Genomic DNA, 17972 nt, shown 5'->3' with positions numbered 1-17972 from the left:
ACCTGGGATTTATTTTTCAGAGTTAAGGTTTTTGTTTTTTTTTTTAAAGATTTATTTATTTATTTGACAGAGAGAGAGCGAGAGCAGGAACACAAGCAGGGGGAGTGGGAGAGGGAGAAACAGGCTTCCTGAGGAGCAGGGAGCCTGATGCGGGGCTCGATCCCAGGACTCTGGGATCATGACCTGAGCCGAAGGCAGACGCTTAACGACTGAGCCACTCAGGCGCCCCCAGAGTTAAGGTTTTATGCTATGAATCAATGCTATGATTCTCATCATATCTGAATTATGGAGGGAAGGCAGGAAGGCAGGAAGGCAGGAGGGGAGGGAGGGAGGAAAAATGCAGGAAGCAGGGAGGGAGGGAAGGAAGCTCTGATCTCCTCCAGGAGAACTGACTGCAGGAAACACAATTGACTGACAGCCCACCTGCCACGCCTCTGGGTCCTGATCTTGTTTGCATCAAGGTTGTGTTCCCCCAGGCTGCTTCCTGCCAACAACTGAGATCAGTGGGGATCCTAGAGCAGACCCATCCCTATGAGATAGAGGACTCCCCTTATAAGCAACCAAGATTTCCCACTGGTCTGGACCAGCCTTCTTAGAACTGAGCTACAATCAGAGACTTTCTGCCCAAACCCCCTGCCCTCCCACCTCCTTTCACTAGTGTGAGACCCCCCCCCCCATCTCCATCTGAAGGCTCGCCTTCTCCTGCCCCTATTTATCCTTCGTGGTGCTTCCCCAGTAAATCTCTTGTACATCTAATTCCCTCTTGGGAGGGTCTAGACTGACAGGGGAGGAAACACTGCACTTTTAGAAGTAAAAGTAAGAGTCGGGTGAATTGTGATACAAAATGTGGAGAAACAATGCTGAAAAAGATGAGACCTCTCACAACTGGGAATTCTCACAACAGTTCCCAAACCGGAGACAATAAAACCAAGAGCTGAGAGTAGACGGCCCAGGAATGAGTTATGAAAGAACCCTCAAGAGTAAAAGCCCCCACCTGCTCCTGTAGGACCCCAATAGAAATGGCTGACACCAGCAGGGATAACCACTTATCCTGCTGAGCTGGGAGAAAGGCAGAGCAGGTTGCAGAATGCAACAGCTGGGAGTGCGTCACCCCAGGCAATAAGCTAAAACTAGAGACAAAGCATTAAATACATCTAAGATTGGGAGATCAGGTTGGAGGGAAGAGATTTAGTGGAAGCCCTCGAGAAATCTTCCCTACTTGAGCTATTCATAAAGGCACATCCAAAGCCACCTTGTGCTTTTCTCTTTTGATGTGCAGGTGAGCACATAGCTACAGTGGAGAGATCTTGGGCAGGATGGGATGATATAGAGCAAGCAGAATCCCAAGCTCTGTCCCAACAGGTGGGTAAATCCTTCTTGCGAGTAGGATACTCCACTAACTACAAGGAGTAAACCCTGGCATAGAACCAAAACTCAGAGGAGAGATCCCAAAAACACCAAGAAAGTTTACTCCCCATTCCCAGTCTGTCCCTGGACTCAGGACAGTAGCTAGAACACAATCCCCAACCCTCGCACTGGAGAGATGGGAAGCCAGAAGGAGCTCAGTAAAGGATAGAATGAGAAAAACCATTGTTTAGCAACCATTCAATAATCACTGAATCTGGCAAGAATCATCAATGGATATTAAAACTAGTGAGTAAAATTTTGAGAAGCAAAAGGATATCTATAGAGCTACAGAACATCTTCCCATGGATAACTTATTTCTTACAAGGGGGAGAACAGGAACTTGATAGTGGAGAATCCTGGCAGATACCACCTTACTCAAGTAATCAAAGTTAACATCATCACTCAACAAAACAAATCAACATCACGTGCCTCCTGATGATACACCACAAAGAACACTCTATCTCTTCGGGAGTATTACTGCCAAAAATGCATAGCGTGAATCTAATCGTGAGAAAATATCAGATAAGTTTGATTGAGGGACATTCTGTAATATAACTTGCCTGTGATGTTCCAAAATGTCAGCATCACAAATTAAAAAAAAAAAAATCAAGGAATTGTTCTGGATTAAAGAAGATTAAAGACAATTGAATTCAAAGCAGGATCCAGAATTTTCTTTTCCTATAAAGGACATTATTGAAACAATTGGTGAAATCTGGGTAAGTTCTAGAGACAGACTTCATGGGTGTGCAACTAAGCCACATCAGGCCCTGTACTCAGGAAGACCCTGTACCTGAGGTTAATGATCTTTGGTCACTGACTTGATATTCTCAGTATTTTACCTTTGAATTTGTGCTTTGTAGGTGAAGACTGTTAGGAGAGTATAGCATGCTGTCGGGACATGGGGCCTTGGCTCAAAAGCTGTCCCACCTCTTGCTACCTTCCCAGGATGGATTCTTAGCAGCCGACTCTGCCTCCTGGCATTCTGGCTCTGCCCAGTGTCCCCCTTTCCACCTTCACCCCCTCGACCCTGCCACCTTATGGCTGGGGTGGTAATTGAGTCACATTAGTGGGGAAGCCCACGATCTGTCATTGCCTTCACCTCCCCTTTGGGGGCCTGGACATGGGTACAAGGGGGTGAGAGTTAGGTATGCACACCCCATGGCATTTCGGGGAAGGCTATGGCAGCCACTGTCTCTGTTTGGGGATGGCAGCACCATGGTGCATCCAGGAGGCCGCTCGGCGGGGGCTAACCTCTCACTCACTCCAGTCCAGGTACCAAGCACATCCAGCACAGAGACTGCAATCCCTTGGAGACCACCCATCCATGGGTTAGAGTGCGGGAACTGTAGAAAGAGGAAACTGATTTCCCCACCCACGGCTAGGGCACGGGGCTAGAGTCGAACAGCAGGTGGAATGCTCGAGGATACGCTGCCAAGTATCAGGGCAGGAACCTTGGGCACCTCTGAGAGTCTTCACTGCCCCCACAAGTATCCTCCTGCCTGAAGGAGAGTGAAACTGAATAATAAATAAACAGCTCTATGACAAATCTAGAGTGAGACTCTACAAGAAAGGAAAAAGTGTTATATGTAAGGACTTTTAGTGGCACATTTCCCCAGCTTTTAGAACAGGGGCCCCCACATTTTCATTCAGCACCAAGCCCCATAAATTACGTAGCCGGTCCTATCTGTAGATTAGATAATAATATCATATCAATGTTAATTTCCTGAATTTGATTATTATGGTCCTGTGGTTATCTAAGAGAATGCCTTTATTTTAGGAAATTGACGTATTTAAGATGTCTGCAACTTACTCTCACGTGCTGTAGAAAAACATACTATGTTGTGGGGGATGTGGAGGGAGAGAAAGAAATGAAAGAAAATGTGGTAGAATGTAACATGTGATGAATATACATAGAGTATGCAGGAAATCTCAGCACTAATCCTGCAACCATAAGTCTAAAATTACATCAAAAGTAGAAGTTGAGGGGCACCTGGGTGGCTCAGTCGTTGGGCGTCTGCCTTCGGCTGGGGTCATTTAAAAAAAAAAAAAAAGTAAAAGTTGAAAGAAAAGAATAAAATAAAGCCTAAAAAAAGAAAAAAGAAAAGGCAAGGAGAACCCAACCACATCAGAGCTACCGGGAGGGGGTGGATATAGATAGTGTCCCATGAAACCACAGGCCAAAGTGACAGAAACAAGGCAACTGTGCATGTGAACTACAGGGAATGGGAATTCCCCAAGACAGCTGGAGAACTGGCCTGTGATCGTGGATATGCACCTCATTGGCATATTAATATGTTAAGGGATTTGTTCTATTTCAAAGCAGTTTTTAAAAAAGATTTTTATTTATTTATTTGACAGAGAGAGAGACAGCGAGAGAGGGAACACAAGCAGGGGGAGTGGGAGAGGGAGAAGCAGGCTTCCCGCCGAGCAGGGAGTCCGATGTGGGGCTCGATCCCAGGACCCTGGGATCATGACCTGTGCCGAAGGCAGATGCTTAACAACTGAGCCACCCAGGCGCCCCATCAAAGCAGGTTTTTAAAAAAGATTTTATTTGGGCGCCTGGGTGGCTCAGTTGGTTAAGCGACTGCCTTCGGCTCAGGTCATGATCCTGGAGTCCCGGGATCGAGTCCCGCATCGGGCTCCCTGCTCGGCAGGGAGTCTGCTTCTCCCTCTGACCCTCCTCCCTCTCATGCTCTCTGTATCTCATTCTCTCTGTCTCAAATAAATAAATAAAATCTTTAAAAAAAAAAAGATTTTATTTATTTGACAGGGAGCACAAGCAGGAGGGAGGGGCAGATGGACAGGGAGAAGCAGACTCCCTGCTAAGCGGGGAGCCCGAAGCAGGGCTCGATCCCAGGACCCTGGGATCATGACCTGTGCCGAAGGCAGATGCTTAACGACTGAGCCACCCAGGCGCCCCATCAAAGCAGGTTTTTAAAAAAGATTTTATTTATTTGAGAGAGACAGCACAAGCAGGAGGGAGCGGCAGATGGACAGGGAGAAGCAGACCCCCTGCGGAGCGGCGACCCCGAAGCAGGGCTCCATCCCAGGACCCGGAGATCATGACCTGAGCCGAAGGCAGACGCTTAACCCACTGAGCTGCCCAGGCGCCCCTCAAAGCAGTTTTGAGTTCTACATCAGAGATCTTGAATAAGCCACCGGAGAGGCTTCTGTGTTCCAAATGACTCAGCCAACCCAGGTACCTACCCATGAGTCTATGTAGATTGCTACCTGGAGTTGGCTGACATGGGTCCTGTGGGCACCCAGGCCAGGGGGAGCCCTGCCTACTGACTGGAACACCAGCCTCCCATTTGCGAGCTATTGTTTTCAGCCTGACTGCAGCTGCCTTCCATCACCTCTACCCCTAGTGCCAAGATCCGGCCCATAATCCTAAAACTAACCCTATCTAACCCGTAAGAAACCAGAGGCTTCAGATTGTTCATCCCATGAAAAATTTCCAGAGGGGCGTTTACAGTGTGAAGGGCACAAGCTCTGGGGACAGAGCAGCCCTGGGGGTGTCCCATCTTTGTGTGTAATGAGCTCACCCCAACAGGTCTGGTCTGACTGGGTCCTGGGGTTGATGTCCCAGCGGTGGGGAGCATACAGAGACCTCTGGGTCTAGGACCTCTCGGTTCTGCAAGCAGGACCTACAACTGTTATGCTGCTTGCGGCTGAGGGGGTCGCTGCAGCTCCCCCCAAGTACGTTGCACAGCTGAGCAAACCAGATCCTCACCAACAGGCTGCAGCACTGAGTGGAAGGTTAGCATTCGGTCAGCCGTCACTCTAGTCCTAAGCTTGTCTCACCCTCTCACTTTATTTTCAACAGGGGCAGGAGGTGAAGTATTTGTTGTGTTTGCAGTATGATTAGTTCACGAGTTAGTTTCCCGAAGATGCATCCATGGGCAGGGCAGAAGGGCAGGCAACAGCCACAGGAGCATTGGGGCATCAGTTCAGGATTGGCGGGGGGGGGGGGGGGGGGGGGGGGGGGGGGGCTTATGTCACTAGAAGCAAGAACAAAGGGGCGCCTGGGGGGCTCAGTCGTTAAGTGTCTGCCTTTGGCTCAGGTCATGATCCCAGGATCCTGGGATCGAGCCCCGCATCGGGCTCCCTGCTTGGCGGGAAGCCTGTTTCTCCCTCTCCCACTCCCCCTGCTTGTGTTCCCTCTCTCGCTGTCTCTCTCTCTGTCAAATAAATAAATAAATAAATAAATAAATAAATAAATAAATAAATAAATAAATAAATAAATAAAAAAGCAAGAACAAAAAGACATTTTTTCCCTGCCCAGTGGCGGTAGTATAACTGCTCTCCCTGTTCCCACATCGCCCCCTAGAGTCTATTCTTAATATAACAACCAGAAGGATCTTTAAAACAAGTCAGATCGCATCTCTGCTCAAACCCCTCTCATAGCCCCTAAATTCCCTAGAATAAAAGGTAAAGTCCTTGCAGTGACCACAATGGCCTCTATAATCGGTGCCCACACTACCTCTCTGAGCTCATCTCCCCTCGGGCCCCTGACCGCTCCTTTATTCCAACCCCGTTAGCACCCTGGACAATCCTCAAATACCCAGGGCACACTCTGACCTCAGGTCCTTAGCCCTGGAAGTTTCCTGGGCCTGGACAGCTCTTCCCACAGATTGTCACATGGCTCATGTCCTCCTTCACTCAACTCAGTACTTGAATGACGCTTAATGAATACCCTCTGTGAAGTAACCAACCCCCACCCCTACCCCATCCCCTGGACTCCCTGGTCCTCTTACCCATCTTTATGTTACCACCCGCCATGGTATACATGTGTGGGTTCATTCATTTATTGACTGTCCCTCCCCCCCACTATACACACACACACACACACACTCTTGGTACCAAATCCCTACCACCTACAACAGAGGTGCTCAATAAATATTTACTGAATGAGTGAATGCCTCTGCTTATGCTATTCCTCAGGCAGGGTTACCCTCTACTGGTCTGTCTTTAGAAATTCATTTTTTATGTAACTTTCTATTATCCCTCCAAATGCAAACCTGAACTTCCCTGTAAAACAGAGGCTTGTTTCCACGTGGGTGTTACCACACACAGCCCTCTGGACCGGAGACGGGGCGTAGAGGCATCAGCAAAGCCGGCTGCTGTTGGAGATGGGAGAGTAAGTGCGGGAAGAAACCCTGCCCTGAATTCTGGAGCTGTGGCCAGAATGAGGGGCTCTAGGAGGTGCCACGAGGATGACACTCCCATCTGGAGCCAGCAATCTACCAGGATTCCTTGCCATGGGAGCCATCCTCCAAAGGAGGAAGGGACCAATTCAGAGCAGCCCCTTTCTTCCTTCCTCTTCCCACTCCTCCATCAAAGACCCACAGAGTCCCCAACGTGCGGCAGCCACTCAGGGACCAAAGTTGATCAAAGAAATGTCCTCGGCCGGGGTCTCCTCCAAACCCACCCATTTTCTCACCTGACCCACTCCATCCCTCAACCCTCCTTTTCCAGCAGATTCTTCCTGTTCATCACTGGGACCCTTGGTAACCTCCACCCCTGGTTCTCCCCCACTTTATCTTCCCCAGGACGCCGCTGGGCCAGGGCCCCCTTGAAAAAGTCCTACCCCCTCTCAGGGTTCTGGTGGAGGGCCTGAGGATCCATCTCCCTCGGACCCCTACTCAGGGTGGTCCTGAGCAGCCTTCTCATGCGGTAAAACCTCCCCCACCATGTCTGCTATTCCACTGCTGGCACTTTGTTTCTTGAGTTAAACTGGGAGTAGCAAATTCACCTGCTAGCCCTGATCAGTGGGTAGCCCTGGAGTGTTAGGGAGAGGAACAGCATGAGTGCTAAAGGTTTGCAGAGTGGGTGATGGTGGGGGAATAATGAAGTGCATACAAAAGGTATGCCCTGCCTGAGTTAGACAGAGCTCTGCCCAGGGTTGTCTCCGAGGGCAAACCTGGGGAAGATGAGGCAAGTGGAGGGAACGGCAGCCACACATTTGGTCCCTAACAGCGTTACCGAGACCATCGCCAGATGCCTTTGGGGTTGCCTGCAAGGGCGGGGGATGGGGGGGCGCGGGGGCGGAACCCAAGCGTGGGCAGGGACTGAAATCAGAAAAGGGAAAACTACACTGCCATCTATCTCCAAGAGGCAGCTTATGCACCGAGCACCGTCACTTGCATCCGAAGACTCATTCACCTTGCATCCAGGGCGGGGGGGAGGGGGGGAGGGAGCCTTGGGGTCTTGCCTGGCTCATGGCCTGGAGCAGGGACCCACAAGAGGATGAGAAAGATAAGCCAGCCAAACACCAAGCCACCAAGGTTTTCTGTCTCCAGACCATCGCCCTCAAGCTGCCCTGACCTCTCTCATCCCACGGTGGGTGGAGCAGAGGAGGAGGGAAAAGCTGTTCTGGGGTGGGCAGAGGAACATTGAGAGAAGGGGATAAAGGGAGAGGGACATGGAGGAGGGCCAGAAAAAGAGGCGTGGGGGAACTTAGAGGGATAGAGGGATAGAGAACAAGGGGAAGAGACAGAATAGAGAAAGGGATAACGGGGAAACAGGAGAAGAGGAAGAGAGAGAGCAAGAGAGGAGATGTGAGGACTGAGACCAAGCTAGGTCTCTGAAAGAACACACAAGAAACTGGTAGATTTGGTGTCACCCATAGAAGACAGCTAGGGGCTGGGGGGGGGGGCAAGCTTGAAGGACCCTTTCCATTGTTTTGTTTTTTAACCTTTTGAATTTTGGTCCATGTGACTGTATTATTTCTACAAAATAACAGTTTGATTTAAAAACCAACAACTAGGGGCCCCTGACTCTTGTTTTCAGCTCAGGTCATGATCTCGGGGCCATGAGATTGAGGCCCTTGTCGGGCTCTGCACTCAGCAGGGAGTCGGCTTGGGAATCTCTCTCTCCCTCTCCTTCTGCCCCTCCCCCACTCACTCTAAATAAAATCTTAAAAAAAATAAAAACTCAACAACCAGGGGCACCTGCGTGGCTCAGATGATTAAGCATCTGCCTCCAGCTCAGGTCATGATCTCGGGGTCCTGGGATAGAACCCCACGTCAGGCTCTCTGTTCAGTAGGGGAGCCTGCTTCTCCCTCTCCCTCTGCCCCTCCCCCCCCCACTCATGCTCTCTCTCGAATAAATGAATAGAATCTTTAAAAAAACAGAACCAACAACCAGTCAAAGCACCCCGGCTTTGCCACTTTCTACCCATTTGGCTGCAAGCAAGTCACCTGGTGGAATCCTGGTCTAGAACTCGGACTGTCATCAGCCACAGGGAGGGTTGTTGTGGCTCGGGGAGATCTCACAAACAAATCTCCCAGCCCTGGGTCCCGCACCCGGACACACTGCTGTTTTCAAGCCCCTGGCAATGAATGGGAGTGACTTTGGAAGCATTCCACCTGTCTCTGAGCCTGTTCTCTCTTCCATCTCCTTCGCAGGGAAAGGGTAACCCCCAACCTCCCGGGGAAAAGTGCTACTATGCAAGCCGAGCCCTGAATGTATGTTCATTGTTTCAGAGTTGGTCCCGCCCTGGACTTCATGCCCGGATGACCTGGGTGCCCCACCTCAACCCAGAGTCAGGGGAGGCAGGGACAGAATGATTAAGAATGGAGGCCATGCCCCGCACCCAGTGCTGGAAGCGGTCACTTTATTGGCTGGAAAAGGAAGAAGCAGTGCTCAGCTCTGGAGGGAACACAGCGGCCAGAAAGAGGGGACGGTAGCTGGGCTGGAGCCAGGCAAGGCTGGGCAGAAACTTCCACTCCCCCACTTCTTGGGCTGTGGTGGCTGGAGCTGGAGGAAGAAAATCATATTAATACATCAACGACAATATCCAAAATATTAGCCAAGAGGACCTGGAGCTTAAATTCTGGACCAAAGCTCCCCTGCTCTCCCTTTCCACTATACACCAGCAAAGCCCTGCCTTCCTGAGGCCTGGGGGCTCTGCCTGCACATCTCTGCAGGTCCTAGACTCACCTCCTCTGCTTCAGACCGTCCTGGGACCTACCTAGGTCACCACAGCCCAACCGACTGCTGTGGCCTTCCTGAGGGACCATCATCATTCGCCTCCCTACAAGTCCCTCTACCACCAGGAGGTTCTGCTGTGCCTCCGTTCTTAGGGTAAACTGGGATTAGCTGGTCAAGGAGATCCTATTGATCCCATTTTATAAGCATAATGATTACAGCTCAGGGAGGTAAAAGCTAGGTAAGTGTCAGAGCTGAAGTCTGAACCCGGGTCTTCCTGGCCACGAAGTCCAGCCATGCTGCTGGCTCTCGGGGAGGCAAGGGATGGCTGGCATCGCTGGAGAGCTCTGGGCCCTCGGGAGACCGTGGTTCCCGCTCAGGCACTGAAAGGACCCCTTGAAATGGCAACCACGGGGCATTGGGCACATCCTCCCCTCTTGGTGGTCTCGGTCTTCCCATCTGTGCAATACTCGGTCCCACCAGTGACCTGTCAGTCCCTGGGCTGAGGGCTTATCACGCTAGCCCACGATCAACAATATTTCAACCAGAGGCCGCTCCCGGGTTCCTGTTCCTCCTGTGTCGCCGCAGTACCGACCTTCGGTCCATCCTCGAGGACGGGCCCAGGGTCATCCCTCTGCCAAGCCTGCTCTCTCCCACCACCACCCCACCCCTCCCACTCCATGAGGTTTTCCTCCTCTGCTCCCACAGCACTCAGCCCTTCCCTCCCTGGGAGTGTCCCCGCTTCAGCCACGGGGTTGCTCTGTGAGGAAGGGCCGTGGTCCCCTTCTGTCCCAGCACCTGACACAGAGACCTTGGCACAGCGCTGGATCTCCCAATGGGCCAACCAAACATGTGCTTTGGGTCTTGTATTTCTTGACTTACTCACACTTACTCTAGGACTTAGTATTGTTTTATTTCTAGTTGCAGGCAGGGGAAGAGAGGCTCCACAATCCTTCCCCTGCAGGGACAGAACCAGCAGAGGTGGCCGAACACAGCCCCAGCCCGCCACGGAGCACGGGCTCAGCACACTTCGAAAACACATTTGCTGCCTGCCACACATGTCCTGAAAAGCCAGTCTTCAGCCTCCCACTGGCCACGTGCAAAGAGCTTCCCACCTCCCCTCCCCCTCCAGCCACTGGCCATGGTCCCCTCTCGGGACACAGCTGCTCCTCCCACTGATGACTTTCTGGGTGCCCGCTAAGGAAACAGAGTGAATCTTCTCTTTCCCTCACAGCCCAATTCATCAGCAAATACGGTCCCATCTACCTTCACGTATGTCCGAAACCCAGCCACTTGGCTCCCTGGTCTGTCATCTCTCCGGGGCCTCCCACAGGAGCCTCCCAGCTGGTCTCCTGCCTCTGTCCCTGCCCCCCAACAGTCTACTCTCCACCCAACAGCCAGAGCAACGCTTTTCAAATCTAAGCCCGAGCATGTCCATTTCCATGGAGGCAACATCTCTGGGTCAAGACCAAAGTCCTATAGTGACCTCTCAGGCCCCTCAGGAGCTGCTCCACTTACCCTTGACCTTCCTCTGTGTCCTCCCTGCTCCCTTCCAGCTTCCTGGCTTTTCCTGAAACAGCAGGGACACTCCTGCTTTTGTACCTGCGGGCCCTCACCTGTAACGCACCCCCCCCCCCCGGCCCCAGACATCCTCACAGCCCCCTCCCTCAAGTTCTGGCAAGTCTGTGCTCAAATGCTGTCTTCTGGGTAGGGCCTTCCCTGAAGGTCCCTGTAACAAACAAACGCAAAAATGGCAACCCTGCTTCCTGCCCACCCTGCCCCCCCCCACCCCAGCACTCCCATCCCCCTTCTGTTTCCTTTTCCTCCAGGACACTTTCCTCCCTTGAACATTCTACAGAATATACTCGCTTATGTCTTTTTCTTTATCGTCCGTTAGCACATAAACCCCATCCGAGAGAAATCTGTGTGTGATTCGCTCACTCATGGATCATCCTCAGTACCCAGAGCAGTGCACCGCGCATGACAGATGCTCAACAGAGATGTGTTGAGGGCATGAAAGCAAAGAAACGGACAGATAGTGAGCAGAGGTAGAGGTCTGTTCGCCCAGGCCCTCCTTTTCAACCACCTTTACAGCGAGACATCCTTGCACTTCCCCTCCGCTCTCGCCCCCCACCTACCTCAGAGGACAGGAGTGACACAGGACACCTTCCCGCAACCATTGTAGCAGCATTTCAACAGGCCAGGACACTGGCTGTCCACCTGGCACTGGTCCCGGCAGAGGCCAAGCTGGGGGAAGTCAGTGTTCACCTTGGGGCAGGAACCCTGCTTTTCTGGAGAGAAAAAGGAGCAAGGGGAAGCGGGCAGAGAGGATGCCAGATGAACACTTGTCCACAACATGATCTCCCACCACCCTCCCCGTGTCACAAAGTGGAAAGCTGCCTGCTGGTCTTGATCTTGGGGGCGCCTAGGAAAACCGCCCGCAAGCCCCTCCTCCTCCCTCCATCCTTGATTTTGGAATGACCCAACACCACACTGCTGGTAGAAGTAAAACCAAGACCTGAGCCCAGTCTGTGACCGTCCATTTACACACACACACTTCCTGGGTCAAGGATAAGGGAGCTGGGCTCAATTCCCAGGAGCCCCAAGAGCAAGCCCAGCCAAAGGTCAAACACAGGCACAGAACTGGCTGATCAGCTGCACAGGACAGGAGTGGCTGACTTCCTAGCACAGAGAAATCCATTCCCTTGAAAAGGGCAGGAGGTCTGGACACTGGGCTTCCCCAGGACAAAAGGGAATCAGGAACGTCTTACTGACAAAACACGCCACTGTGGATAGAGGATCTACTCTCTACAGAGATACTTTCTATGTGTTATTTCATTTAGCCCCCATGTCAGTCCCACAAAGTTTAGGATTATCATTCCCATTTTGATGACGAGAAAGCAGAGGCTCAGAGACGTAAAGCAACTTGCTGAGGATCACACAGCTAGCAGATAGGCAGAACTAAGATTCTAGTTCAGGAAGCCATCTGGCCCCATCCGTCTTCCTGCCTCAGTCTGTCCATCTGAGACCAAAAAAAAAAAAAAAAGCAAAGACTGCACCTAACAGTAGGCATGCCTTCTGTTCCCCTCCACCTTACTCATCTGTCTGTCTGTCTGCCTCTCTCTTTCTTTCTCAGTCCTCACCTCTCCTTCTGATCCTCCTCTCTGTGCTCGATTAGAAGCCTCCAGACCCAGCAGCTGCCCTCTACCTCCCACCTCCTGGCTCCTAAGTCTGAGGTCTCTAGTTACAAACCATCCCAGCACCTACTGGCATCTTGGGAGAAATAACAGAGAGGGAAAATCCCTGGGGCTGTATTCTGGCTAAAGACCAGTAATCACAACAGCTTGGTGCCCCAGGTCATATCCCTGCTTCTAGTCCTCAGTTTTTCCCTGTGAAAAATGAGAAGCTTGAATTTCATGTTGTCTAAGGCCACCCCCTGCTCTGATGAGCGTCCCCATAGCCTGGGGGAGAGAGTGAGCTCTACCAAGGACCTTTTGTGGACCACCAGCGCTTTCGCATAGTTCTCGCTCTCAATATTTCGAGTGGAAGAGATTGTTTTAAATACAGGAAGAGAGGAGGGGTGTTCAGGGAGGAGTCCTGATTTCCTTCTAACCAGCCTTCCAGAAGGGGCAAGAGCCTTTCTGTTCTGACACTCACAACCACATCTTTAGGATAGGCTGGGCGCTCTCCTTAATGTGTAAAGTCTCTTTCCGTCCGGACAGAGGAATCCGGGGAGTCTTGCTAGGCCAGGCGCTCCAAGTCCTTCCCCCAGAGCTGCGGGAGGCCCCAGGGGAGGGACTCCGAGAGGGCTGGGCGCCCCAGGTCTTGGGAGCCAGCCTGCTCGCCAGCCCTGGGCTTCCCCGCAGCTCCAACCCGCCAGGGAGGAACCTGTGAAACGGGTGCCTTGACCTCCGGGAACACCGTCCCCGGGCTGGTGCTTGCCCGGAAGCCCGTCACGCACCAGGGAATGGAATCCAGCCAGGGGTGGGGGACCTCCTCCCCCCCCATCCACCCCCCACCCCCTGGCTGAGCTTCAGCGACGCCTCTGGCTCCCCGGGGCCCCGCGAGGAAGCACGCGGCGGATCTGGTTCCATCCGCCTCGACTCTTCAGGGTTCCCTGGGGTTGGCTGGGGGCCCTGTGCCCCGATCCCGGCGCTCTGCCTCCTCCAGCCCACCGCGCCCTTCTCCGCCCCGCCCTGGGCGCCCCGGGGTTACCGTCGGGCAGGTGGCAGATGGTGGCGCAGCCGGCCTGGCAGCACTTGAGGTTGTCGGCACATTGGGCGTCGGAGAGGCACTCCTGCGTGCAGTTCAGGTCTGCCTGTAGCTGGGGGCACACGCCTTTCTTCTCCGCTTCTCCGCCTGGGAGGCGCACGGTCAGTGGGGCGCGGGGCCCTAGTCCCGGAGGACGCCCACCTCCTGCTCCCAGGGCCGCAGATCTCAAGCTCCAAGGATATCTCAGTCTCTGGCCCTGGGCGCCCCCCTTACAGCCTTCAGAGGGCCCCACCTCCAGGCCTGGGGGCCCCGACACCTGGAAGTACGGGGGGGTTACCTAACCCTCATCCTCAGATCCCTCAATCTTTAGGGGAGCCCCACAGAGCTGAACATCCAGGAGCTTCCGACGTCTAGGCAGAGGGTCCCCCCACCGGCCACCAAATCTCCACCTTTAGCACAGAGCCTCTGCTCCAAATTTCAGCCTTCGGTGGTCTCCCCCTCCTCCAGCACATTGGACCCCACACCCTAAGCTCTAAGGGTCACCACCTTCAGGAACCACGGAATCCTCAAATTTTAGTCTTCATGGGTCTCCCCACTTCTGCCCCAGGAATCCCCAATTCTCCAGCTCCCAGAGAGGCTACGTGCGCCTTGGCCGGGCCGTCCTGGCGCTCCTGGAGCGGCCCCCCTCTGGGCGCCAGGGCTGTCCCCGCCCCGCTCACCTGGGACTCGGGGGAGGCCGAGCAACAGCAGGCCGAGGAGGAGAGTGACGGCGAGAGGACCCGGGTGGCTGGCGGGCATGGTGCTGCGCTGGGGCGGGGTGCAAGTGTGAGCCGCCACCCGGATGCCGGGATTTAACCACGCGCTCGGGGGGCGTGGGGTAGGGGTGGGGCCGCGCCGGCGGGCGCGGAGGGGGCTCAGGGGCCACCGCGGGCTGGCTGCCACCTCAGGCCATTTCACAATCCCCTGGGATCAGGTGTCACTCTTGGCCCGGGTGGGAACCAGGAACCTGAGCAGCTCGACCAGCTGCAGCCGGACCCTTGTCCACTCCTCCCCTCTCTCCTCCCCCCTGGGGCCTGAGCGCAGGGCTGCGGTGGCCTCCTGGGTCTCCGGGTAATGCCGGGGGAGGAAAGGACGCAGCCCACAGGGAGGCAAATAGAGCCTGCGGATTAAGTGGTTGGCTCTGGCGCAGCCGGATCAGAGCGCAGACCTCCGTGTAAGGATTCATGATGGAGGTCTAGCGTAGTCATACAGAGCACCTAGGCGGGGCTACAGAAAAAGCAGTCATTGTTGATAAATGAACCCATCTGATGCAAGAAACCGAGGCCCATGACAGTGAAACACCTAACAGTCTCAAGCCATTTTGGATGCGTGTTTCTCTCTGCTTCTCTTTCCTCCTCCTCCTCCTCCTCCTCCTCCTCCTCCTCCTCCTCCTCCTCCTCCTCCTTCTTCTTCTTCTTTTTTTCTTTTCCACACCAACACTCTCTCAGGGCCGACTGTGTGCCAAGCTCTGCGTTCACGGCCTCATGAAGTCTCACGGATCTTCCCAGCCAACTAGGAATAGAGAGAGTTACTACCATCAGTTGTATGTGCCAGATGAACCAGACGCTCAGAGGTTTAGACCCTTCCCCCAAGGTCCCATGCCAGGCTCTAGAGACAAGGTTTTGAACCCACACCTCCTTCCTCCAAGCCCTTATTTTGTTGGGTTTTTTTCCCCATTCTGTCATAAATATTCACTAGGTGCCTAATGCGTGACACCTACAGAGCAAGCCAATTGGGGTAGAGAAAGTAATTAAAGTAATTAAAGCACTGACTGTGGGGTAGTGGGGTCTGGTGTGACTCCCATCGTCGTTATTTCCTAGCTGAGGAACATTAAATGAATCACTTCTCCGTTCTGAGCTTCCATTCTGCCATCCACAAAGACGATAGTAACATAATTCAGGGAGAATATGAATGTAATGTTCCTGCCATGGAATAGCTGTGTATTCATTGAGGGCTAGGTCCACATGCTTGACATAGGAACTCCAGCCTGGACACATAGCAGGTAGCAGATAAACGGCTGTGAGTGCCCCGTAACTAAGGAGCCTGATAAGGATATACCCAAGCCTTAGAATCCAGGCTGGCAAATGCCAGAACAGAGTTACCCAGGTTGTTAGACAAGACCCTTCCCGTTCCAACAATCTGACATTCTGTAAGCCCCAGGAGGTCTTTGCTGCTGGAGGCTAGAGGGCTTCCAGGGCACTGCCCATTGGGATGACTGGTGAGTAGGGCTTTGGTGACATGAGTGTATCAGGCCACTGTCCCCACAGACGACTCCTGGTAAAAGAGGCTAAGAGTGCCTCCCCCAGGGGTGCCCGGGTGGCTCAGTCGGTTAAGCGGCTGCCTTTGGCTCAAGTCATGATCTCGGGGTCCTGGGATGGAGTTCAGCATTGGGCTCCCTGCTCAGTGGAGAGCCTGCTTCTTCCTCTCCCTCTGCCCCTCCCCCTTGCTCATGCTCTCTCCATCTCTCTCTTTCAAATAAATAAATAAAATCTTTTTAAAAAGATTTTATTTATTTATTTGACAGAGAAAGACACAGCGAGAGAGGGAACACAAGCAGGGGGAGTGGGAGAGGGAGAAGCAGGCCTCCCGCGGAGCAGGGAGCCCGAGGAGGGGCTCGATCCCAGGACCCTGGGATCATGACCTGAGCCGAAGGCAGATGCTTAACGACTGAGCCACCCAGGTGCCCCAAATAAATAAAATCTTAAAAAAAGAAAAAAAAGAATTCCTCCCCCAACTTCCCATGCCCATCCTGGGGAATAGAGGGGTACTATAGTTGGGAGGGGCGAGGGCTGTTTACTCTGAGCTCAGAGAACAGTTGACAGCAATGAGGCAGAAGCCAGGTGGGGAACAGCACTGGGCACACTCCTGAAACTTAGTCCAGGGCATGCAGAGGACACTTTGATGAGCAGCCAGTTTTAGCCTTTGGACCCAATTGGCTACTATACATTCAGCCTTGGGCACAGCTTCTGGGACCTACCCAGCTCCCCAGGCCGGGGAAACTGCCCAGCCACACCCCTTCCCAGCCTTCCTGGGTTCCCTGCTGGTTGGCCCTCTCTTCTTGCAGGAATGCAGATTAGTCTGAGGCTAAGGGGATGGGGTGCGACCCAAGATGGAGAAGTTTCCTCTGCCGATGGCTGATGGCATGAAAAGATGTTTCACTTTTGTGATATTAGGCTCTGGGCTAGGAACATTCATATATTTTCCCTTCTCCATAAAAAGTAAAAAGGGCAAAGGCTTTAGAACCAAACACATTCAGGTCTAAGTCAGCGATTGGCTACTTCCTGGTGTTAAATAACAAACGTTAAACCAAGTACATTTTAAAGATCTAACTGGCTTTATTAATCGATTCATGAATCAGGCAGCGTCCCATCTAGTGGGTAGAGAGGAGCTCCAAAGGGCTACAGAAAAGCAAAGGTTTTTAAAGGCAGAGAAGGAGTAGAAAAAAGGAAATTATTAACAAAGACTCTATTGTTTTAAGCAAGGTCACCCTCCCAAGAGGAACAGAAGGGGTCTATCAGTAAATTTCCTAGCACTGATCAGGAAATCCCTGTGTTCACTGGTAAAACCTTAACGTTTCTAAGGAGTTGAGACTATAGTCAGGTTAGGTATTAAGTCTTGCTTTACTGACTTGAGGCTTGAACCTAAAAGAAACCACTTTGGGGCCTGTGGTTTTCTTTCCAACATGTACTCCCTTTTGATCAGAGTCTCAGCTTAAATGAGAGATGTGCTCAAAACGTAAGGCATTAGCATCACTCTCAGCTCTGATCTGTAGCGCTCACAGCTCCTGTTGATCGCTCCTTGAGTGATGTACACACATCATGATGTTTTTGCTTAATTCCGATGATATTCACAGATTGTGACTTCAGGTTCACACGCTTTAAATCGGTCATTTTCTTTGTTCCTTTTTTGACGTTTCAGTCTTAGGGAGATCATTTGCATGGTGGTTAGTGGCTATGAACACACATTTAAAGCTTGTGAGAGACTAGAACACAGCAGGAAGATTATTATGATTATTATAAACAGGAAAATTCCCAATATTTGGAGTGCGCTTCAAAGCCATGGTCCCCAAGACCCCAACCAATCAAAATTAAGTAAGGCAGGGCGCCTGGGTGGCTCAGTCAGTTAAGCATCTGCCTTCGGCTCAGGTCATGATCTCAGGGTCCTGGGATGGAGCCCCACATCAGGCTCCCTGCTCAGCAGGGAGCCTGCTTCTCCCTCTCCCTGCTCGTTCTCTCTCTCAAATAAATAAATAAAATCTTTTTAAAAAAATTGAATGAGTCAAAGAAAGGCCCCACTGAAGAAATCACTCTTTTAGGCCAAGTGGCTTGCTCAGTGATCTTATGTAATTCAGTTTTGACTTCTGTAGGAGTGTTAATCCAGGG

At 52.4% G+C, this 17972-nt stretch overlaps 1 protein-coding gene across 2 annotated transcripts; it reads right to left on the bottom strand.

Annotated features, from left to right (window-relative positions):
* Positions 1–8989: 8989 nt before the first annotated feature.
* WFDC2 (WAP four-disulfide core domain 2) lies at positions 8990–14404 on the bottom strand. Of its 2 annotated transcripts, XR_006792385.2 has the most exons (5): positions 14271–14404; positions 13555–13698; positions 11478–11630; positions 10858–10909; positions 8990–9168 (listed from the first exon to the last, which is right to left on the bottom strand). XR_006792385.2 is itself a non-coding variant. In XM_045883879.2 (4 exons), the coding sequence occupies exons 1-3, from the start codon at positions 14347–14349 to the stop codon at positions 11479–11481; spliced, it is 375 nt and encodes a 124-aa protein (XP_045739835.1). In that variant the 5' UTR covers positions 14350–14404; the 3' UTR covers positions 8990–9168; position 11478. The 2 variants fall into 2 exon arrangements, 1 of the variants encoding a protein (XP_045739835.1); XM_045883879.2 differs by lacking the exon at positions 10858–10909.
* Positions 14405–17972: the final 3568 nt, after the last annotated feature.

The sequence above is a fragment of the Mirounga angustirostris genome, unplaced genomic scaffold (assembly GCF_029215605.1).
Source record: "Mirounga angustirostris isolate CCGP_5_RB_7025 unplaced genomic scaffold, mMirAng1.0.hap1 SCAF_10, whole genome shotgun sequence".
Classification (NCBI taxonomy): Eukaryota; Metazoa; Chordata; class Mammalia; order Carnivora; family Phocidae; genus Mirounga; species Mirounga angustirostris.
The sequence above is the reverse complement of the archived record's forward strand: the minus strand, read 5'-3'. Positions and strand labels throughout refer to the sequence as shown.